Source organism: Citrus sinensis, chromosome 5, assembly GCF_022201045.2.
Source record: "Citrus sinensis cultivar Valencia sweet orange chromosome 5, DVS_A1.0, whole genome shotgun sequence".
Classification (NCBI taxonomy): Eukaryota; Viridiplantae; Streptophyta; class Magnoliopsida; order Sapindales; family Rutaceae; genus Citrus; species Citrus sinensis.
Window position 1 is genome coordinate 29,439,498 of NC_068560.1, and position 24,233 is coordinate 29,463,730.

A 24,233-nucleotide genomic window follows, 5' to 3' on the forward strand; every position below is an offset into this window, starting at 1 on the left:
TGGTCCTTTTTTTTTCTTTTTTTCTTTTTTTTTTTTTTGCCTTTTTAAAGAAAAAGAATTTAAGTGGGCATTTGAAATTTGTAAATGGGAAATGAGATAATGAATTCTTGGCTTGGGTCAACTCTGTAGTTTGTGTTTGGTGGGGTGGTGGTGGTGTCTTGCTTGTGATTGTGGAATTTGTGGGATGTGTTCGTAATCCAACTCACATAAAAATTAATAAAATTTAAATTATATATATAAAAAAAAAAAAGAAAGAAAAATCAAGCAATAAGATGACATGGCCATGTGCAAGTTCGGACCCATTGAAGGGTTTAGCCACTCATGTGGAGGGGGGTTTTTGAACCCCAGCTGGAAAGTTGAATTGACACAACAGCACAAGTTGGAATTTTGGTGGATGTTTCATGTTTGTTGCTTGCTCGAATCACCATTTGAAATTATGATCACAGAACACGAACATTATCTCCCTAAATCACACGGTTTGTTTATCAACTTCTTGACAATTTTTCATTATATCGAACTCACTTTATTAATACTTTGACTTTGAGACATCCAGCTGATTAGAGTTTTATTGGGTCTACGGATAATATATTATATAAGATTTCTTATCCAACAGATTTTCACACATTTTAAAATGTATATTTGAGATAAAATTTATTTTTGTTTTTGTTTTTTCTCCCAAAGATATTGTCGTGTATAATAAGCTAGTGGCATTTGGGACGTGCTCACAAAGCTTACTCTAATGATAATCTTTAAACTTGAATATGGCTCTAACGATAATGATTAGCATTCTTCATTGCAAGCATTCAAGTTCTAAGCAAACAAGTGGGGAAAAGGAAGAAAAAGAACACAAATACAAATAACAATGTAAACACATTTTCTTTTCTTCTCATTTGGTAACTTTTTTTCCTTTCTGTTTCTAGTGAAAGAAAGAATAATAATGGGGGAAAAAAATGAAAGAAGAAAGCAAAGAATTTACAAACTCAACACCAATGCGATCATTGATCACCACCGAAGAAACTCAAGACAACCGGAACATTGCCGGTTTGACATTCCCTCTCCTGCTCTTTCTCTAAACCTAAAGAATAGATACACAAAAGGAAAAGAACAAAATGATAACAACAAAGCCGTTTTCACAGTTAGCGGATCCTTACTTTGCATGTCCAGTTTTCCTCTTCCCATCAACAAGACTAAGCTGCCTTCCCGGCTTGTGCAAAAATGGACTAACCCCGTTGCTTAGTTTCCTTGTTGGCGGTGAAGGAATTAATGATGGAATGAAACTCCTATAGAATAATTCAAATGCTTGTATTAGAACAATCTAAAATGGTTGGCTTACGAGACATGAGCATAAGTTTGCCGGTTAATAATACTGCTAAGACAAGAAAGAGTAATCTATTAGTGATCGGATAGGTTACCTTGTTTCAGTACTCTTTGTTGGGGCTTTGAGGTGAGACTTCTTTGGTTTAGAGGCTACACTACTTGGAATGTTGGAAACTTTAGGAATGTTGCACTGCCAAAGCGAGTCTGGTTCTGAGCAATCGCTAACTGCAGCCTCAAGATCAGACTCATCAGTGGAGGCAATTTCGCTCCGACTCCTCTGTACATCATAGTCTTGATTGTCCTTTCTGCTTGCTGTCAATCTATTCGTCGGATGTTCTGGGTATATCTTTGAAGGGTCTCGGTGATGATTCTGATAGAACTTTTCAGAAAACAACAGTTTGTTTTCTACTTCATAATTTACGAGTTGGTTATCATCTCTACTTAAAAGGTCATGCTTGTTCACCATGACCTTATCGACCCAATCACCAGAACTTGATTCTCTGTCTTCCTCCTTTCCATTTGGTACAGGAGTACCATTCATTGGCCAGGGGGGTGAACTTACGAGCAAATCTCGGGGATCAAGGCTTTTTCTTCTTGGTTTAGATGCAGAAAGGTTCCGTATCTGCAGCCAATACATAATGTAATCTCCAATTTCTTAAATAACAAAATGTTATTTTCTTAACAGGCTGCCACATGATGGCCATACACACATACTGTCGGAGATTTTCTCATTGCCAGATTTTCATCTCATTTCAGATTATCAAATTTTAGTGGGGTTTCAATTCTAACATTTTAGGCTCCACGTGGAACCAATTGGTGTCAATTGACTCATTTGTATGCCTAAATCCCAGGACTACACGTTATGCATTGCATGAACCCTTGAAAGAGAACTAATCCCAGAGAAACTAAGTGCTTTGGCTAAAACAAACACGAACATGTGTAAAATGCACATTCACACCCACACACAAATTTCTTTGTGTACACACAACACATAGCAATATTATTTCTGAAACAAAATGACGGTTAACTCATACCTGTATGTTGCCAACTTCCTCCATTGGTTGCCTACGATTGCTGGAGAAGTCTCCTAAACTGTGGCAACTAGATTTCGAAGGAGAAGACCCACCAGACTTCAATGCTGATCTTTCAGGGGTGCTAGATGAAGTATATTGAAGGTGCTCTAAGTCTCCATCCTTCCTTGCTAAGGCTGCCTTGAGACTAACTATCTGGAAAAAGACAACCAGACAGGATAAGTGAGACATTGCTTATCAAATTATACTGCAAACAATATTATGTCAATAACTACGACAGGAAGCCCTTTGGTAGTAAGCAAATGTAACATCGGTTTTCAAACAAGGAATAAAGACACAAGAAGGAGAACTGATCTTGTCATGCAAAACTAACAAGCAAAGTGAGGATAAAGAAAGAACCTGTTCTTTAAGCTCTTTCACATCTGAGCTATCTTTGTTAACTCGAGCAGCGCCAAGTTCAACAGTGGCAACCCGTTCGGCAAATTTCAATGTACTAATTGTCTCTCCAAGGGCTTCCAGCTCGGGACTAATATGTACAAACATCAATGTTTTTGCTTGTCCTCCTGATAAATATGAGAACCAAGACCGTGATTAGGAAGGAGTTATCAGTTAAGAGAAGTCTTTATACACTGAAAAGTTAGGCTCTTACCAAGTGAATCTTGAAGGAGTTGTGTAAGTTTACTGTTTCTATAAGGAACATGTGCATTCTTTTGAGCAAGGGAAGCAATCACATCTCCTAGAGCAGAAAGAGATTTGTTGATATGTTGAGCCTCCTTTAATCTATCTCCTGTGACCTCTGACTTGTCAACCCTTTCGCTTCCTGCAAGGTCAACCAGATGCATTGACCCACGAAGAATGGTTCCAGATGCCAGGTCTCTTCCCTGAACATGAACTGTCAAGCAGCTGCAAGTTGATGAGGTTTAGAAGTAAATACCTTTTTAAACATTTAAAAATGTACAATCATTGTTACAACAGTCATGAATACACTATTAAATGCACCTATGAGATCGACTACTCCGATCATTCATCGCTGTTGCACCAACTGCACGGTTCTTTTGCCCAAGATTCATCATTTCTATAACATCATTCGTTGATGAAACAGGTACAAGGTTTGCATCTGGCACATTGATTCTATTTTGTGAACTGTTACGGATTTCTAATGTATTAAGAAGTTAAGGAAACAAATAGAAATGTGATATGCACTGAACCAGAAATAATAGAAAGAAAGTTGAGCAGTATCATGAAGGATATTTTTTGTTAAGTCCATCAGTCACAAGGAGATCCCTCACTTGTTCATTGTAAATTTCAAGCATTTGAACAAAAATATCATAGTGAATAGTATCTCTTCTTTGATTCGAGATAAGAAACAGATCATTCAGTGCCCTGTAATTTACGCCAAGACTTTCCTCTGTAAGCTCTTTCGGTCCTGTCTGGATTGATAAAAAATATATATTTTAGTCATTTTGAAAAATCTCTATTTGCAACAATAAATGAATGGACTCATAAAAACCACAGTCGTAAACATTGTCATCACAGTCATAATGTGCTGCCTCTCTCACCATGGTGAAAGTTTTTCCCGATCCTGTTTGACCATAGGCAAAAATGCAAACATTGTAACCATCAAGAACAGACCGAATCAGAGACCGAGTATCTGAAAACACCTCCGCTGCAGCAAAAAAAAATGGTTTTTAAGACTTAAAAGAATATCCTTGCAGATGAGAATTACTCTGAAAAAGAAGTAAAAATGACTTAACCTTGGGTTGCATTGGGACCAAATACTTTGTTGAAACTAAATGATTTCCGTCCCTCTTTTCCGTACTTTGAAGGGGTAGTAATCACTATATCTCCTTTCTCTATGTGCTCCACTGTACTCATAAAGCTTGATTGTCCATCCAAGAATGGCCGGACACGACAGTACACCCTAATATTCCCTAATCAAACATAATGGATGACCATCAGATTCAGCTGGGATACTCAAGCCATTTTCCAAGATTTATTCATTCTATAATATTTTGAACTCCTAAAATTGTTACCTTTCAGGTCTTGCACTTGATTGTACAACTTGCGGTTTTCTTCGAGTACTTTCTGGTAGCTTGAAGCAGCATGGGCTAGACCATGCAATTGGTTGCCTATTAAGGGAAACTATTAATGAGATATACTATTTATGTTTTAACAACATCAAAAGAGTACAAAAGTTCAATATACATTCAGTACCTAAAGTGTCTAAGTCTTCCATGTACTTCACTTGCAAGAACTGCATTCCTGCTTTCGTAGTATGTAGAGTTTGCTTCAATTCCTACAAGCACCAACACTGACTTATACAACATATTCACATTTGGTGAAAATACTCTTAATGTAGCAGAGTGATACTCCAAATTACCACTATGTCTCTCTGTTGCAGCTCAATTAACATTTGTTGTTTCAAAAGACGGGTTTTTGATTCCTCATTGTGAGCAGACATCAGATTGGCATGTTTCTTTCCTTTTGTTTCTGTTGCAGCTCCTTCTTCTGTCTTTTTGTTGATGGGACATTCAACCTCCTTTTAAACATTTCATCAGTTTACCAAATGCATATAAAATGTAAAGTACAACAAATTCAACTTGCAAAATAAAATATAATTCAGGTGGTATGAATTTATTGCTCGAGTTTTAACAGTCTGCAGTGCCAACTAAACTTACCTCTATACCACCAGAAGAACTAGTAAGGGAGTTGTTGGGGCCAAATATTTGGATAGTTTTTGGAGTTGTTTTTATCTGGCATAACAAAAAATAAATAAATAATTGGCAGAAGATCAACAAGAGACATTATAGATTTATCCATGCACACAATTCTTCTACATTGAGAAACGGATACGTGTTAGCCACTCAACCATTCACAATAATTGCAGTCGAAACTTAGGGTTAAGGCTTTGTCGCATTACTTTCTGGAATAAAAAAGGATAATGAAGAAAAGCCACCCACCAGTTCATTTTGGTTTGCTAAGCGACGTTCGAACTCCTCCATAACTTTACTGAGCATAGATTCCACAGTCTGTTACAAGGAAAAAGATAATTTGATTCAGATAAGACAGCAGTCATAAAAGCAAATTTTGATTTGTGGGAAGAATGCTACAAATCTAAGAGTTAATATTTCCCAGTTGGATCAATTAATGGTTTGAAGTACCAACATGGAGGAATCAGAGAATGTTAAGCGAACTCCTATAAGGTATCACATTCTTGTTATCAACTTAAATAACTCTGAAGATTGTTGACCAGATAAAGGCTTTCAAAAAATTAACATAACAACCACTGGAGCACTTACAATTGGAATTTCTTCTGGCTTCTTATCTGAAAGAGCAGCACGGACTAGAACATTTATGTTACGCAAATTTCCCTGCAGATTACAATGAAAATAGGCTTTCTAAGGTTCTTTCTTTTCTTACATCACGAGAGAAGAAAAAATTAACATTTAAGAAGAATAAAGTTCACTAACTGCTTCATTGAGGTCATGGCCTAGATCGCCATTCAAAGCCTGCTCACTGCACACTCCGTCTAGAGATTTCTCACCCCCGGATGAGGTCCTTGAGAAGGAATTCATGAATGGTTCTGAAGTTTTCCGCATAAATGGTTTCCCACTCACACAGATTGAGGGTTTCAAATTCCCAGCATATTTCCATGGACCTTTTTCACCACCTTGCTTCCACTCACTGTATGATTTAAGTGCTAGAACACAGTTCACAATCCTTGCCATTGCTGATTTCCCACCCTGAAAATAAAAAATACAAAAATAAGTAACAAGAGAGAGCCTATGTTCAAAATGTGATGCAATTGAATTAGACCAGATTGGTTCATCAATTTATTCCCAATTGTTATCATGGAGTCATTACCAAATTCAAAACCAAGCATATTATAGATAGAATTGTTCACTTTTTCATTCTCATGATTTAAAACTTTGGTAATTCACCTGTTCCAAATCAGAGGCTTCAAATGTTGGAAGCCCTAATTCCTCTGCAGCTACAAGGAAGTTTCTCACATTTTCAAAGTATTGGAATGCTGACAGAGCTGCTCCATCAGGAATGACAACAGAATCACAAGGACCTTCTACTACCTAGTTAGAAGCATGCAATCGCCATCAATGAAACCACAACAAAATTCAATCTGAGGATTGATTCTAGACAAGAAACCAAGTTGAACCATACCTTTGCCACAGCTCCAGGTTGAACCTTGTTAAGAACATTGCAAAGAATAATTCCACTTCTCAATCCAAGCCTGAATTCTTCCTCTGAAGGTTGAGCCGGCAAATCTTTACCCACGACAACTCCAACTGACTTTCTCAGCCATCCGGCTGCTTCATATCTTCTCAGGGCTGCAAAACAACTTGATAAATCACAAAAAAGAAATAAAAATATTAAAAAAAAGGCCCCCTAACATTATTCATTTCCAAATCCTATGCAACAGTGAGCCACCATTTATGGATTTGATTCCAACTCAATGCCAATGCCAATACCAAATTTCATGCAACCAAATCCTATATAGCTTCTTCAATAGAGGATCACCATCAATAAATTCAAATACAATCAATAAATCAAGAACCATTGCATTAAATTGGATAAACATGAATACAAATGTTCAATATTCAATGTCAAAACCGTAATTCAAGAAATTAAGTTCAACCCCACGACATAAATTATCCAAAAAGAACAAGAAATATGCATCACAAAATTCAATCAAAAGAATTCAAGAAATGAAGATTATTACAAGCTTCATCAGCTTTCCTTGAAGCCAAATTGATATCACTGAATCGAGGGCCATGTTTTTGGAGCACATCGGCCACAACAGAAGCTACATTGAATGTCAAAACCTGTTCTGTTGTCATTTCCTTTAGCACAACACAACCCCAGGGAAAAGGAAAAAAAAAAGTCCTTTTTTAAAACAACCCCACAAGAAAATTCAATCCCTTGAATTCAAAACGAGCTTAAATTTCCCACATTCATCATCACAATCCAATCTTTTTCAGCAGAGTTGCTCAAGAAAATGATCAAAACAAAATGGGATTCTTTTTCCTTTTTTTCCTTTTTCAATTTTAATTTTTCTGAATGTGGGTTGTTATGAGAAGATATAAAGGGACTAAAGAGATTTAAGAAAACAAATTGAATCTTTTTAATGAAAAAACGAAAAAAAAAATTGAAATGATCACTTCGTCTCTCTTTCTCTCTTAAGTTTCTTTGTTCTCTCTGTCTAAAATTGAAGAGAAAAGCTACAGACCGAACCTGGTTCCGAACCTACCGGTTTTGAGAGCTTTATATTTTTTCTACGTGTAGAGAAAATAATGGGCTAATTTTTATCTTCTATTATTATTTTTATTTTTGTTTTATCTTTTGACTTTTGAATTTTTATTAATATCTACTTCTTCTTCTTTTTTACAATAGTAGTTTTCGGGAAATAAATACAAATAAATCCTGATGTATACTAAAAAAAAATTATTCCTCAAAAGATAATTTAATTTACATTAAAGAATTTTGCCTTAAAAAAAATCTATTTCGGTGATGATAGTTTAATTTTTGGTTGAAATTGAGAAAATTAAACTCGATGGAGCAACTTGGCATGTCAATTCGTATGTGAGTGGGTACAATTAATTTTGTATTCGTACCTAGAAATGAAAGAAATAAAAAGTTTAACTTGACATATAATGCGTCAAAATTTTGATTTAAAGAAAGAAAAAAAATCCATGTGTTTGAATAGAAATAATTCCTTTCAATTAGATTTTCATGATTTTAACATATAAAAGGATTTTGTAGTCTCTATTTTGTTTTTCTTAGTGCATTGAATTTAAGAATTTCCGTATGTGATAATTGATATTTTTAGAATTAACGAGACCAAATTACTAAGATGTTAGTTCTTTACCATAAATTAGAGTTTTTAATACGTGAATCTCTTCGTCGAAATTGACAAACATTTTTCACATTATTTTCTTTTAAAATGCTACCAAATCATGACACTTCAATTTTCACAATATCAAGGCGTTTGCTTTGTCATTCATGCATGTCATTATAATTGCAAGATTTTTAATTATATTTGAGAGATTCGATGTTGTTTTCAAGTGAGTAGATGCAAATAATCCATCAAATTTCCATGGAAAGCAAAGTATCTTTACAAAGATATGACATTGCTTTCATTTTACAAAATATCAATGAGCCCACAATATGCTAAATCCCATAATCCCATAATACGTTGTTCTAGTTGTCCAAAAAGGTATGAAATTCATGACTTACAAATCCACCCTTTATAATTTCAATTTTAGAGTAACCTCACGCTTGAATTTGAAGTAACTCAATCATTTTGGAAGCAAATTTCTCGTTCTTGATTGCATGTTATGAATTGAAGTTAACACCATAATTTAAGTTAATTTATTCCATAATCAAATGTTAACACCATAAGTATAATATTTCATATTATGAATATATATTGCGTGTTCTATATCTTGTTGATTTTAGCAATGTTTTCAAATTTTGCTTCCTAATTATATAAGTAATTCCATAATATCTTTCAAAAAAAATTTATTGATCTCATTATTCAGAACACAAACATAAAAATTTGTAAAAGTGAAAATATTAAAAGCTGTAAATAGTCATTAAGTAAGTGGTCGCTCTTCAATCATTGATAATGTTGTTAAAATTTACTTACCAAGAGTAATTTATACGGTCTCATCATGAAACCAAATAATGAGAACATATACATGCATTATTGGGCAACAAGAAAAAAAAATAAAAATAAAAATTATAAACCCAAAAGGGCAATGGATTAGGCCCTTTTCTTGTAGGACATATGGCATAAGATTGGATCCACCAAGGGAAGTTGAGACCAAAACAACACCTTATCTTCTTGACGGACACATTGAGTCGAAAGAGCACATGATGTGTGCACTTCATCTCATGATTTAGGGCACTGCCACGTAATTATAAGGATGCCCATTTTCTATAAGGAAATTTTAAAAGAATTAAAAAAAAAGGAGAAAGAGTTATGTCTTTCTTCATTGCGTATCTTTTTATGCATGTCACACGTGTGACGTCTAGCATACGTGCATGTTACAAACAAATTTCAAATTTGATAATTATAAAAGAATCCCAAATATCATTGAAATTCATTTTACAAGCATAAATAATTATCTCACGTTTATTCACTAATAAATGAATCAAATAGTTAGAAGCATCGTCCTTATCGTGACGTATTTTACAAAAAGTAAAACTATGATTAATTGTGCTCTTAATTCAGTGCTAGACGTTGTGATATTGCATTACTCGCATGAATGTACATGATGCACAAATTTAAAGATTAAAAGAAAATCACATTAACCACAGGAAGGGTATTTTTGTCAAATAATTGGTATTTCCCTCCAATATTCGAAAATTATTCAAACATTTGGTTCGGATCCGAGCCTAAGAAATTCGGATATTTTCTATTTATTTCTCTTTTTTAAAGCCCATTAGTGGGTCCTAACCTCAATCACGATGCCGGCGTGCACAACATAGTTAAGGGAAAAAAGGCTGCCGGCCCAATCACAGCCGTTGAAACAAGTGGGCTCCATCAGCCCAACTGAAGACACGGCGAAGCACATGTTGATGAAAAGCTACAAAATCAAATCAAATGTTTACATCAATTTCAATTTTTACTTATTGATTAATAATCAGACACAAAAGGAGAAAAATGACATAAAGGAAAATAATATTTAAAAAAGTAAAAAAAAAAAAAGAAACTTCTTTAATTAGCAAAAGGAAATTTTGATTGATAGATTTGGAGTAGGGCAATGTTTATTTTTAATTTTAATTTTTTGGTGCTTAGAGGCACATGCATGTTCTAAGAGTTTGGGGATAATTTATTTTGTGTTAAATCCCAATTCAACTCTATATTGATTAACGAATATCGGGTGAGCTAATTTATTAATTTATTTTACAGAGCAAACTCAAAACTATTTTTTAATTAATGATCTATTATTAGATCCTCAAGGGGGGGGGGGGGGGGTTGCATTGGAAGTACCTGGAATCCATAAGCAAGAGCAAAGGCCCATACTGTGTCGGGTTACATTCCATATTAAAAATTTATCCAAAAGAAACTCAAAATTTTCTCAAATTTTCAGAATGGAAACTTGTACACAATTTTTACCCCAAAAAAAAAATTGAAAATTTTTCTCAAATGATCAGAAATGCATTAGTTTTATTTCATGATCTCTTTCTTGAGATGGTTCTTAAACATTTTCAAACCTCAATGACCATTTTGGAGGAAGGATTAGTGCTTAAAATTGTTATAGATAACATATTGAAAGGGTATGATTTGATCCTAATTCTTTAATTGTTCCCCAAGTTTGAATCATGATTATTTGCATAAAAATGAATAACGTTAAAGGCTTAATTTTTAAGTTAGGAGATTAGTTGGTTGATTAAGACATCTTGACAATAGAAGGGCCTTTACTTCCACCAAGTGGCCTGCAGCCACAAACAAATCTCCCTCTTTCGGCTCTTTTAGCCTATAAAATGCTCCATAAAATTCCAATGAAACCCCATATATATCTTTAAAGAAAAAAAAAAAAAAATAGTTCAGTTGGCAAGAAAAAGTAGGAAAATTTTAGTCAATGCATTGGGTCCAAGCAAACCCATTATTAGGTTTAATCTTAGTATAATACTATTGCATTTTATTATGTTTATTAAAATAGAACAATCTTAAAAGTGAAAAAAAAAATGTCCCACAAGCCAAATAGCTAAATTTATAGTTTGATTTCATAAGATAGGCAGCAAGCATCCAATTGCTCTATAATATAACTCATTCAAGTTAACAATAGTAGCTGTGTTGCTAATAATAATAAAGAAAGAGAAACATATCATATGGTTCTGCATTAGTTCATTCCCAATAAATCAAGACACAACTCATTTCTTTCTTTCTTTCTTTCTTTCTTTTAGCTACCACACTCTCTGGGGCTAAGAGTTAAAGCCACCATTCCATTTGTTTTTTAAAATATTCGCATGCTCATATAACAATCTTTCATTGGTCCAACATTTTTCTTTAAGATATTTTCCAAAGTTTCACTAAAACTTTGATCAAAATCATTGTGTTGTGTTTTCATGTTTCATTATCTAGATTGTTCTTCTCAACACAGCCCATGTGACACAGATTGTTTAAAAGTATAATCACCTTATTTGATTGTTAATTTAATTGCTATCGTACTTATTCATTTTGCCCTAATGACTTATCAAATTATTATGTTCCATCTGCTTTTTTATGCTACTCCCTAAACCAATGAGATGTAAAATTAAAGGTAAGTAGAGGATGTTCCTCTTTTAAGAACAAAGATTCAATTTTTATATGAAGTGATGGACACAATCTTTATTATTGTTATTCCAACTTTTAATTATCAAAATAAACAATAGAATATGGTGTCATTAACATTGAGGGGTCAATGAATTGGACAACTCAACTCTCTTGGAAGCACTTTCTGGAGAAAAGTGATTCAAACCAAAGGAACATTTCACAAAAAACAGCCGAGACTTTATGTTTCCAAAATAATTCTACTAGATCGAACATTTTCAGGATTGAAAATTCATTTTGTGGTTATTATTGGGTTCATATTGTCAAAGGTTTCTTGTAAGTTTGTTGTTCGATTGTTCCAATTTCGCTTCCTGAAAAGACTAATGCTTCGATGTTTCATTTCATTACGGTAGTATGTGAATTTAAAAAGTCCTCTCATATGGCCGTGCGTATGTGTATGAGGAGAGATTTTGCTCTAAATATTTGTAAGTAATTTGACTGAGTTCGAAATCAAGATTCAAATAAATCCTTATGCACGCATTTTGAATTTTATTTCCTAAACTATCTCGTTTATTTATAACATACTAACTCATAAATTAAAATCAATCATCTTCTCCTTAAATTTCATAGTTTTGATTTATAAATGCACGCAAATACTAATCTCTTAAAATTATTCTCTTCTTGAATCCTGATACATAACTTCTATCTCCATAATTCATAATTTTTTAAAAAATTAATTAAAAATTAAAAATGTAAATATGAATTATAAAATGGGTGGGCTTAATAAATTATTAAAAAATAATTTATTTAAGTGTTTAATTGAACTTTTATTTAAAAAAATTAATTTATATTTACTTATTTAGATTATTTCAATTAAAGAGGAATTTTATAAGGAATTTAGAGGGGTGCGAAAAGGCCTACTTTAAATTTCTGCATGAGCCCAAACTATCGAGGCAGAACACACTGGACTTCACTAGAGAGCCCACCAAAAGTCTGCTTCCAAAGCTGAAATTCGCTGAAAAAAGCACAGCCCATTTTATTCCCACAGCAATTGGGAAAATGATCCAAAAAATAAGGAAATAAAATGAAGCATTTAGTTGTGCTGTGGGATATTCAGCTAGGATTTGAAATAGAATTATAGAAGCTGGTAATTAAATAAATCAATTTCAAGTTCATATATGAAGATTGATTTCATTTTATCTAGTCCGGCTAGCTCAAACCGAGGCCAGTATTTATTTGGCAATTTTTTTATTATTTAGGGCATCAGTTGTATCCAGCTTACTATTGCTTTAGTTTGAAGGATAGAAATTGATGATATTAGTAAGAAAATCGCTTGCCAGAAGAAGAAAAAAATCTACTTTTATACAAAAAAAAAATTGCCAATGTGTTAATGCTTATCATCACATAAACAAAGAAAATATATATTTGGAAATAATAGGATAGAATTTCAATTATTACTATTCTTCTCTATATATTAGGGTATCTTATTTATTTTGGGTGAAAACTAATATTTTTGCAACACAATCAACATTATTCAAATATGAATCATATGCTTGCATGATTTATAAATACACCTTTTCGTCTCGTTCTTTTAGATCACTAGTATATCTTAATTATAGCATCACATAATTGATCTGATCAGCAATGTGGTTTTTATAAAAGTATATTATATGTATCATAATTTATTTAAACAGATTGAATATACTTACATATACTTAAAAATAGAGTAAGAATAGAGTTACAAATTTTGATATAAACTGATGTGATATAATTTGGTTGATTGGATTAAGTAACTATTGATCCACATGATTTTTTTTTTTAATTTTCATCAAATTAATTAATTTATACCACATTTATTTATACAAAATAAATTTATAAAAAAACATATAATTCTATCATCACTGTTAAAAATAAATCAATCTATCTATCTATATATCTATATAAAGCTGGGACTTGAGGAGGTGATGTGGCATCACCATTTCTAACCTTTGTATATTATCTATTATCTAATAAATAGATAAATTTTCTTTTAGATTTAGCTTTTCATCTTCTTATAATTAATTTGATTGTTATTATACAATAACAATTATGTAAAGATTTTAACGATGCATATTCTTTATAATGAACATCCAAGGGGGAGTGTTATGAATTTATTAAAATAAATGTAGATGTTCATAACATATATCTTTTAGTCTCCCCACTATCTCCCATTAGCAACCTTTAACTTTCCTATAACTCTCACTATCTCACAAGAAATTATGATCCATAATTTTTCATTAATTTCATGGAGTGATTATGTAACTATAAAAGGAGAGCTCATCTTTTTGTTTTGTACACACACAATTGGAATAAATAAAATTAATATATAATATATTCTCTCATTTTATTATTTATCTTGCGTTGTTTCTTTATTTGTATTGCTGACTAATATCTTTTTTTTTCTTTTTATAAGGCTGTTTCATCTTAAAAAAAATCAATTCATATTTTTTATCAGTTTCATCAAGTGTAAAGTAAGAAAAAAATATAATACTAAATTATTTTTTCAAAGCTGCGTGAAGCGCGATTTTATTTTCTAGTTACAATAATAAGGACACAACCTTCGCCTTAACCACGAGGCGAAGGCCAAAGAGATGCCCCGTAGTTGTGCACGCGCTATAACTTAAAAATATCAATATTTAGATTACACTGTATCGATCATGCGGATCCACGTTGCTCAAGATCAACCGTCTTGATCAAATTCCCAGGGAATGATGGTGATTTTGATGGCTACGCGAAGCGCGTCGCAGTGGATAATTATATTTTTGAACAAACGACCAAAAAGCAAGTTTAACTGATTTACCAGGCTAAAGGATATTTAGGTAAATCTGATACGTAAGATAACCGGTACATCAGCAATAACCTAACATGCCTCAACCGTTTACCAATCGTGACTAATCACGGAATCTAATCCAATTCATTTAAACCAATTATTTTTATAATATAAGCCAATTATTTATTTATTTTTCACTGTGAACGTTTTGACCGGCTTATATCGTCTTTGGCAACTACTTCACCACGGTGGAAAATTCATAACCTGATTTTAGAATATTATATTTGTTAAAAAAGAATTGAAATTTTTCTTATTTTCTAAATACTAGTGAGTTGTTGATTATTCATACCAATTCATTTTCACAATTATCTGTATTTCATTATTTATATGTAGATTTTTTGGGACATCTATTTAATTACCTTTCTACTTATTCAAATTTTAAATTTCTTAATACTAAGTCAAAATATTTTAATCGTTGACATGTACCCACAATTACTTGTATGTATATTGGCACTAAATGATTTAACCGGTGAACTTCATATGAGATTTAAAATTTGATTTTAAATTTTCGATAGCACAACATTCATTTGTTTTTATTTAGTGCTTGAGTTATGTAATTACATTTCCAAGTTTCTTTCTAAGGTTTTCTTTGATTTAAATTAAAAAATGATTAAATTTAAAAAAAACTTTATCAATTAGATATATTCTTAATTCTTATTATTACTTAAATTCAAGATATTCTTAGCAGTGTCAAAAATATCTATTCGCCTTAAATCCACACTGGACCCAGGTGATGCGGGTTAGGTACCCAGCCTGGAAATTGGCTGGACCAATCCCGAGCATCACTTGATAAGCATGAAGTTTTTACCTCAAATTTGAATTTTATTAAAAAATTGTAGAATTTATATTATTTTAAATAATTATATTTATTTGACTTATTTGTTACATATAGGTAAGATTTTAAACATTTAAAGTTAATATTTTCATGTCCAATTTTATTAAAATAAAATTAAAAATTACAAAAAAGTACATATGTAGTATTAAAAAATAAAATCCAGACATAAAATTCTGAATAAAAAAACTCGGTCAACTGCCGGGATTTTCAAAGATTTTAAGTCCAACCGAGTTTTTTTGGCACATCTAAACCCGAGTCTGGATTTTGCCATCTGTGGATATTCTTTATAAAACCTTTAAGAAAGTTAAAAAGTTATATATTATATAGTCGAGCAACTCCAATGAAATGGCATCACGCAATTCGCTGCAAAGCACTTCGATTGGCCCAATGAAATACCTCTACGTTTCAAGGAGCCCACAGTAACATAATTGTATACCACCTTACCTTATCACATCCCAAAGTCAAAATTACAATGAAAATAGCACCAAATTTGAAGGATATTCCAGTAACTTTACAAGAAATGATCGGCGGAGTTGCCTACGCCATGTCATGCACATGTGAAAACTCAAATCCATTAATATCTCTATTTATTAAAACGCATTACGTGTATGATTATCTCCATCTTCCTCCTAAACAAATAAATTATTAATTTTTTAAAACAATCAGTTAATTAATCAATTAAAAAAAAAAGGCGCAACAACTGAAATAAGAAAAACATTTTCCCAAAATCCACGAACGTTTTCCTCTATTTTCACTGGTTTCCTTGTTCCTCCTCACAGTTGAGGTAACACCAAAACCTCCTCCCTTTCTCTCTCCACGCTTTCTCTCCCTTTTTTGTTTTTCTATAATTGGCTTTATTTGACAATTCGATGTTTTTAGGGTTTCCAATTTATTTGTCAGTTCCTGAAATTTTATTAATCTCGAGCTTCAAGATTGTAATTTAATGAAATTAGTTTCTGGGTTTTGTTTTTACTTAGTGAAATTTAAATTTATTTGTGAAAATAAAAGGTTTATCTTGATTTTTATGATCTGGGTCTGATTTTTAGTTTTTTAGTTTTTTTTTTAATAATTTTACCTTATTTGGGTTTTTGTTATGGGACTAGATCCATGGTGGAGAGGTAATTTGGAAAGGGGAATTATTTTGCCTTATTAGATGGTATTAATATTGTTACCTTGTTAGAGTGGCACCTAAGCAAGAAATAGAAAGGAGGAAGAATTCAAGAATCTTGGAATTTACTTTGATGCGTTATGAATTGAATTGATTTGATTCGGTTGGATTTGGTATTGCTTTGTGAGGAGAAATAGTATTTTAATTAAATAGTTGGTTTTTGGCATCTGGGTGGTTCTTGGACTTGATTGGTTTTTTTCAGGGTGAGAACTCATGGGAAGGGGAGGAAAGGTTGGTTCTAAGCAAGATTTTAAGAGAAGAGCTAGGTCAAAAGATAAGGGTTCTGATGATTCAGATGAGGATTATGTGATTTCCGATGAAGAAGATGAGGTATCTGAAGATGAATTGGAGGATTATTGCTCTTCTGTTGATGGATATGCGTCAGAAGAAGGTTTCGATAGTTTTGTCGAGGAGGAAGAGGAAGAAGAGGAGGTAGATGTGAGGAAGGTTGTTAGATCAAAAGTAAGAAAGAGAGAAGAAGTTTTTGATAGTTTTGAAGGAGAGGACGAAGACGAAGAAGAGGAGGTAGATGTGAGAAAGGTTGTTAGATCAAAAGCAAGAAAGAGTAATTTAGGGGATGGGAAAAATGGTGTTAAAACAGCACGAAAGAGGAAAAGGGTAAGGTATGGAGAAGATGAAGATGAAGATTATGAAGAGGAAGAAGAAGATGAGGATGAGGAGTTCACTCCAGATGATGATGATTGTTTGGATGAGGAAGAGGAACTGGTGGTCACAAAGAAGAAAAACAGTAGCAATAGGAAGAGGAAGAACAATAACTCGCGTAGAAAATGTCTGAGGAAAAAAAGTTCTGTTAGGGGTCAAAAAAGGAGAAAATCTAAGGTCTCTAAGAAGCCTTTGGAAAAGAAACGAAGGAATCATCGGTTGAGGAGGAAAGAAAGGAGCGATGATGATGATGATGATGATATCAACTTTATAGATGAAGGGGTAGTTGTGAAAGGAAAGAGCAAGACAACCTTAAGTCGGAAAAGGAGAAGGTATGTTGTACCTTCAGATTCAGATTTTGTATCGTCAGGATCATCTGATTATGAATATACAATCTCAGAAGAAGAGAGAGAACAAGTGAGAGAAGCTAGTCAATTATGTGGAAAAGTGAAAACTAGCTTGCGGAAGTCCTCATCCTCCAAGACAATTCAAGAGGATGGCAATTTAGGCCAGCCAAGAAAAACACTAGGAAGAAAGGGTAAGGAGAAGATAGAAGAAGTGAAGAGTGAAGTGGCAAAGCAGGTTTGTGGGATATGTCTGTCTGAGGAAGATAAAAGAAGGTTGAGGGGAACCCTCAACTGTTGCAGTCATTATTTTTGTTTCACTTGCATCATGGAGTGGTCGAAAGTCGAATCTCGTTGCCCTCTGTGCAAGCAGAGGTTCAAGACAATTACTAAACCAGAAAGATCAACAGCCGGTGTTGATTTGAGAAGTGTGGTAATTCAAGTACCTGAGCGGGATCAGGTATATTATTTGTTTTTCTCCGATTCATGCTTCTTATCTTTTGTTTCTCATGTTATGGCCTAAAATGGGATTATTGCGAAAACAGGTTTATCAACCATCTGAGGAAGACCTTAGAAGTTTTCTTGATCCCTATGAGAATGTTATTTGTTCAGAATGCCACCAAGGAGGAGATGATGGCCTTATGTTATTATGTGACATCTGTGATTCATCAGCACACACCTATTGTGTTGGCCTTGGCCGGGTTGTGCCTGAAGGCAATTGGTACTGTGATGGCTGTAGACCTGTTGCTCTTGGATCTTCTAGTTCCCAAGCTCAAGATCCATTGCCTGATCTAAGGACTGCAAGTACCAACTTGCATAATAGACCATCACCCATTGTAAGTTTTGGGGAAGGTTTCGACCCTTATTCAGTGTCTTCACCACGTATACCATTAACTCCAGGATCTGGAAATCTTTCATCTCCCCGATTTACTGTTGGAGATGTTCAGGCAGCCTCACCTGGATCCGGAGCAGGGGCACCAACACTTACAGGAAGACGTTGGATACACCGTCACATACAAAATCTCCTTTCAATGAATAGAATGAATTTTATGTCTGGTAATAATGATGGAATGCCAACAGCCAATTTGAATAGTGAAAATTTTAACTCTCAACTTGATCAGGGTAGGGAAACAGTAGTTCAACCTGCAAGGGGACAAGAAACAGAGCCGTTGCATCAGGCAATCTTTGAGGAGAGGTCACATGACCATCCCACTTCCTTGGTGGAAAATGGGGATTTTTTGGCTCCAAGATTAAACTATTTGAGAAGACAAGCAGTTCAGGACCCAACAATCAGCACTGCAAATGGGTCTGTCAATTTGACATTGTGGCCTGAACTTGCTGGGATCAATTCCTTACCTTCCTTTGGGCAACTCCATCAGCGCAGCAGCTTATCACACATTGGGTCTGATGGCTTTGCGATCCCTTTCACAGCAAAAGAAGAGTTTGATTCTCATGTAGCAAAGGAACAATTGCAATCAGTTGTCAAAAGTCATTTGAAAAACTTGTCCAGAGATATTCAATTAGGTATGAATGTGCTTCTGTTATCAATTTTATGCAATCAACCCTTCACAAATTTTAGAGAGGGAGAGTCCTTCAGAAATAGGCTTTCTATTTTAGTACAAAATGTTCATTTCCAGAGGCTGCATATTTAATTCTTAACTAGGCCTTTCAGATTAGGTATTAGCAAATAACTGTTGTGTGAAATGAATTTTCATTTTCCATGTTTTTAAAAATGATCAAACAGCTTTGTTTTCTTTATGCAGACCCCAGTACATTCAAAGACATAGCAGGAAGTTCAACTCACACCATCTTGGCTGCTTGTGGGCTCGAACACAGCAGGAGTGAGGTTCACATTGTGCCCCCACCGTCAATTTGTTCCCATGTCGAAAGAGTATCATCTGGACAAACTAGCCTGATGAAAAGTCATTGCTCATCATGTTTCGATTCTTTCATAAAAGAAGTAGTGAAGAGAATAATGGATACAAGACTACCACAATGGTTAAGTTTAGGCCTTTAGCATTAGTGCAGTGAGTGGAGTTGATTTCTCTGCTCATTTTTTTTTTTGTTAGGAGGTAGTCAAAAATTTTCTTGTTTATAGAGATAATTAACTGACATTGAGCACCAATAAAGGGCTCCCCCAATTCTTGTTTGATCATTGTAGCAACAATCATTGTTTAGACGGCACAAGTCAAAACTATTCGATTACTGATTGTATAACAATTTCTTTCTGCTGTATATTTCTTTGTTACCGTCGTTCTGATAACTTACAAACTCTTTAAGGAAATAACAGTGATTAATGAGCTGGCAAAAGAAGAACAGAAATTATTTTCATTTTTTTTATCTTCATCATCAACTTATGATCTGAAGATTGAAAGGAAACACGAAAGTCTGTTCTAAGCCTAAAGAAAGTACTCTTGCAACATAAATTACACTCATACTACACCTTATTCGACACACTGTTCAATACATTGGCATAACTACAAGCAAACCATAGATTGCACAGCTTTGGTTTTAACTTTGAAGTCCACTGATGCAGCAGCTGCCTTGCATTATCTTCATAAAATATCATCAAGAACGGTGGACAACAACAACCCTTGAACAAAGTCCAATCTTTTTGCCTTCTCTTCCTGATCCTTAAGGGACACGGGAGCTGACTGGACATTTCTGTCATCAAAAACCAAATTATTAAAACGTGGAAAGTGAAGAAAGCATTGAATGTTACTCGACCGATGTGATTTAGATAGAAGAACTACGATCCAAACACTGCTAAACTGATATCAATAAAGAGCAATTGCGAGCAATTGCTAAAGGTTCACCCATTTGATTATTTAGAGAATGTATTCAACAGCACGACAAGTATAAAACAGTCATAGCATAGCCCCCTTTTCTTTGCCACAGTATTATGGCTTTAATTACAATCATAGAACTATGATCCTAGTGCACAGCTACATAAAAAACCACTGAGGGGAATGATAAAAGTGATCATACCGCACAGAAACCTTCGCAGCTGAGCTTTTTTTGGCTGAGTTTGCTGCAGTTGCAAAGGGAGATTGACCGCTGACAGAATCATCAGCCACGGGCAAAATAAATGAAGATAACAACGGATCAGCTGCCGCGTTGGATGATGAAACTATACAAGAAGAGCCCCCAAAAAGGGACTGTAAATTTCCCTCTCGCAGCTCTTTCCTCAACAAAGAAAGAGTTGAATGCGATCCACCTCTACGTGATTTCCTCTTGCGCTGCATGTAACTGCTCGTTAAGGAATTCATAGCAGTATGTCAACTCTACATCATGATTATATTTTGAGAGGAAGCCTAAAAAATTGTAGGAATGCCTACATCAAAAACAACATAGAAAAATGTGTGGCCAGTAGAATGACTCATAAATTCTGGCAATGATAAGATTTTTAAAGGTCATTAAAGACAAAAATCAAAGTCAATTATCAAGAAAAGTTAATCAAAACATCAGTATCGTCGGTTCACCTCCTTCGTAAAAATTTTCATGGAAGTAAGATCCAAACACTAGGATGTTTAATGTATTGGCATATTAAATCATAATCAAGCACAGAAATAATCAACACAGCAAGGCAAGATTCAGAAACCCCTAACACAAATAAGTCTTTGGGAAAAAATGGATATCTTAAATATATTTCCATGTTGCAAGGTTATGTGGGCAACCATATCCACCCCCACCCTCATTGCACAAACTGGACAAACCTGCAAGCAAAAAGCCCTGATCATTAGTAAGATCCAATACGTGATTCTAAGTTCCAACGCAATCTACAACAACAAACACCAAAGCAAAAAATTAAAACTTCCATCAGTCAAATTTTTTAGCCTTTCTCCTTTTCTTGATAAGATTTTTTTTAAAAAAAAAATTTATTACTATTATTACTTTTTTGGTGGTGAGGAGTTTTCAAATTGAACATTAGCCATCCCATTTCACCTATGGATGTGGACTACAGGAAGTTGATCCTATCTCCTAATGAAGAAAAGCCTTCCCAACAGCGAAAATGAAGCTCATTGGCAGGTATAAACACTTAAGTCAACAACATAAGAGGTTCAAGCCCCATTGTTAAAATCAATTTATGTCTATCAAGTGATGGAGAAATCTACAGATGATATCCCTCGATTAGGTGACAGACGAGCTCTATCATCATAATGAGCAGAATCAAGTAACTATCACCATGAGTCAAGAAACAAAGTTTAGGTGACTTCAGGTCATGCCAACAGCATAGCATCCTGCAGACGGATCCCATTATCACTAAGATTTTCTTCAACTGGCTAAAAATTATGGCTTTGCTGATTTGAGCAGATGGAAGCAGGCAAATAATGACAGTTGGCCGACAATCGAAAGAAAAAATTAGCGTTAACCATTTGAATTTTCATGCATCATCAACAGGCTATCTCAGAAGCAGAAATCGGAAGCACCAATTGTTCTTTAGAACTACATAAAAGATCTCTCTATATATATTATCTGCTAGTTATTTACCCCATTCTTTGCCTCCACAGGATGCTCATCATCTATGTGGCAGCACAAGCCAACAATATCAAAATACTCCGAGCAGAATGGGCATGGAAATTCCTCCCTTAGATCATCATCTCCATCAATTTCTTCAAACCCCATGAACATCTCTGCAGTCACATAAAATCATTTCAATAAGCAAAAGGAAGGTTAAAAAGCTTCCTCATTCTTCAGAGAGCCTTAAGCACCATTAATTATTAAGATGTGAGGAAAGGAAACCAAATATCTTATATAAACATTCTCCATTGGTACAAGTACATTAATCCAGTTCTACAAGGCTCTAAATATTAACATTAAGAAACATACAACTCAAAACTTTGGACATTTCACACACAACACAAAAGGAAGCTACAAGCAAAATTCTTTTAAGAAAAAAATGATAAAATAGACGAAATTCTAATCTCTGAACTACAAGCTCGATATTCATTATTGAAATCTAAACTTTCCATTTAAATTGTTGCTATAACCTCAGTTGAGTTCAAGCTTTTGACATCTAAACTCTGAGTAACAAGTCAAGCTCAAATTTTCGAATTCTTTCCTTTCCCTTCATTTTTCAGAAAACAAACAGAATCTTTACATACAGATACCACACTTTAATCAACTAGGATATAAAAATAAACAGAAAACCAAAAACACAGAATCAAATATAATAACCATTAGTTGTAAACAAATAGATTCACAAATAACCAAATAAAAATTAAACTCTCATAGTTTTCAACATCAAGTTCACATATCTTCCATTGTTTTCTTAAAAATCCCACAAAGGAAAAGTAACCCAAAAAAAAAAAAAATGAATAAGCTTACCAGATCGTGATTGCAGAGCCGATTGGTATCTCTTTGAAGCTGATGAGAGACGGGCACTCCATGAATCAGCATCCATATTTATGTATAAGAAGCTCCTTTTTAAGCTTGGACAAAAAATGGGAACAATTTTTAAGGGGTTTTCAAAGCTTTGATCTTGAATTCAAATACAAGTTCCAATCTTGATCAAAACCCAGAAATTTATTCGATGGAGAGAGAGATAGAGAGAGAAAATCAATGACGGGCGGGTCGGTTTGGGATTTGCAAGAGAAAGAAGAAATGTTATCTGGTGTTGTGCTGGTATTTTTATACTATTCATTGATTTTTGCCTTTTTTTTTCAGATAACAGAATTTTAGGTTATTTAATATATTTATAATTTTTTTTCCTCAGACATACATGGGATTTTTTTAATTCTTTAAAACTATTTTTATCCACGAATCTGTCAATTTCTACAATTCTTATTATATAAATTACGAATTATCAATTGCAGTAAAATATACAAAAAAAAAGTTTGATAATATTCTTTAAAAAAGTTCTTTCAAAACAAAAAATAAGACTAGTTCTTAAAAACTACTTGTTGATGCGAGATTCCAGTTCTCCTCGTTCTATGACCAGGATCTCTACTCGATCAACTTCATCACGACCCGGGGGTCTCCTCTCAAGGCTTCTTCTCCAGAGGTTCCTGCGCACACAGACAAGTCAGAGTACGCCGGTGGTTCTCCCGGCGCAAACCCTCCGACACTCAAGTCAGATATGAAGGTTCGGGGAACGCTTGCCACAAATCTTATGGCTGTTAGGTTGTTTTCTCTCCTTTAGAATCAAAATTGCTAACCCTTTTACCTTCGTTGGCTACCTTTTTATAGGCTTCCCCTGAATCCCAGTCTTCCGCTTTTTTCGAGACGGCATGGGACTCTGACTGCTGCGTTATGGGCAAACGCGGGATCTTGCGTGTTACGCCACAGTTCTGGGGAAAGCGTGGCTGTCGTGGTTCTCTGAGATCTTGCGTGTTACGTCACGGTTCTGGGGAAAGCGTGGCTGTCGTGGTTCTGCGACATCTTGCGTGTTACGCCACGGTCCTGGGGAAAGCGTGGCCGTCGTGCCTAGATTCGCGGGCTGGGGAGCCTGTTTTGCCAACTGCCGTCGACCGGGTCTCCTCGCCTCTCGACCTCGAGCCGGAATGGCCTTATGCCTCTTACAGGAAATTGGCCTCGCGGATGACGTGCTCGTGGATGAGCAGGATATTTCCGCTCCTGTTCCCCCGCGCACAAGGCTTTTACGGGACATACCGGTTCGCAGAACTCTGCCATCAGATATCTGCTCACCATGCCTGGTCTCGTCGACGTATTTCTCCCAAACACTACTCTATAATTTTTTTAATCTCATTATTTTTCTCAATATTTTAAGAA

The 24,233-nt window shown here is 34.4% G+C and overlaps 3 protein-coding genes across 5 annotated transcripts; 1 reads left to right on the forward strand and 2 right to left on the reverse strand.

The window, feature by feature from the left end:
- Positions 1 to 738: 738 nt before the first annotated feature.
- Positions 739 to 7,576, reverse strand: LOC102611056 (kinesin-like protein KIN-14G). Its single transcript, XM_015528672.3, is given in 18 exon segments — positions 739 to 1,280; positions 1,413 to 1,939; positions 2,352 to 2,543; positions 2,748 to 2,911; positions 2,998 to 3,251; positions 3,348 to 3,778; positions 3,908 to 4,014; positions 4,103 to 4,279; positions 4,382 to 4,477; positions 4,563 to 4,644; positions 4,729 to 4,887; positions 5,027 to 5,101; positions 5,309 to 5,377; positions 5,648 to 5,719; positions 5,819 to 6,091; positions 6,290 to 6,433; positions 6,525 to 6,691; positions 7,084 to 7,576. Coding segments are annotated over 18 exon segments (3,240 nt in total). The 5' UTR covers positions 7,202 to 7,576; the 3' UTR covers positions 739 to 1,147.
- An 8,360-nt stretch (positions 7,577 to 15,936) lies between these two features.
- Positions 15,937 to 19,736, forward strand: LOC102611360 (uncharacterized). Of its 3 annotated transcripts, none has more exons than XM_006472099.4 (4): positions 15,937 to 16,110; positions 16,430 to 17,961; positions 18,047 to 19,025; positions 19,265 to 19,736. In XM_006472099.4, the coding sequence occupies exons 2-4, from the start codon at positions 16,708 to 16,710 to the stop codon at positions 19,516 to 19,518; spliced, it is 2,487 nt and encodes an 828-aa protein (XP_006472162.2). In that variant the 5' UTR covers positions 15,937 to 16,110; positions 16,430 to 16,707; the 3' UTR covers positions 19,519 to 19,736. The 3 variants fall into 3 exon arrangements, with proteins under 3 accessions (XP_006472162.2, XP_006472163.2, XP_052296366.1); XM_006472100.4 differs by having other exon boundaries at positions 16,697 to 17,961; XM_052440406.1 differs by having other exon boundaries at positions 15,937 to 17,961.
- A 62-nt stretch (positions 19,737 to 19,798) lies between these two features.
- On the reverse strand, positions 19,799 to 23,114 carry LOC102612247 (protein DEHYDRATION-INDUCED 19 homolog 3). Its single transcript, XM_052440408.1, has 5 exons — positions 22,830 to 23,114; positions 21,993 to 22,135; positions 21,138 to 21,217; positions 20,490 to 20,744; positions 19,799 to 20,165 (listed from the first exon to the last, which is right to left on the reverse strand). The coding sequence occupies exons 1-5, from the start codon at positions 22,903 to 22,905 to the stop codon at positions 20,057 to 20,059; spliced, it is 663 nt and encodes a 220-aa protein (XP_052296368.1). The 5' UTR covers positions 22,906 to 23,114; the 3' UTR covers positions 19,799 to 20,056.
- Between the last annotated feature and the right edge of the window lie 1,119 nt (positions 23,115 to 24,233).

Bases quoted from the DNA above. Each gene is read 5' to 3' on its own strand.
- LOC102612247 (XM_052440408.1), bottom strand. From the start codon at position 22,905: ATGGATGCTGATTCATGGAGTGCCCGTCTCTCATCAGCTTCAAAGAGA. The intron at 22,136-22,829 runs GTAAGCTTATTC...ATGTGACTGCAG, and splicing joins GGCTCTGCAATCACGATCTG to AGATGTTCATGGGGTTTGAA. The intron at 20,745-21,137 runs ATCCATTTTTTC...GAGCAGTTACAT, and splicing joins CATGGAAATATATTTAAGAT to GCAGCGCAAGAGGAAATCAC.
- LOC102611360 (XM_052440406.1), top strand. From the start codon at position 16,708: ATGGGAAGGGGAGGAAAGGTTGGTTCTAAGCAAGATTTTAAGAGAAGA. The intron at 17,962-18,046 runs GTATATTATTTG...TTGCGAAAACAG, and splicing joins AAGTACCTGAGCGGGATCAG to GTTTATCAACCATCTGAGGA. The intron at 19,026-19,264 runs GTATGAATGTGC...TTCTTTATGCAG, and splicing joins GTCCAGAGATATTCAATTAG to ACCCCAGTACATTCAAAGAC.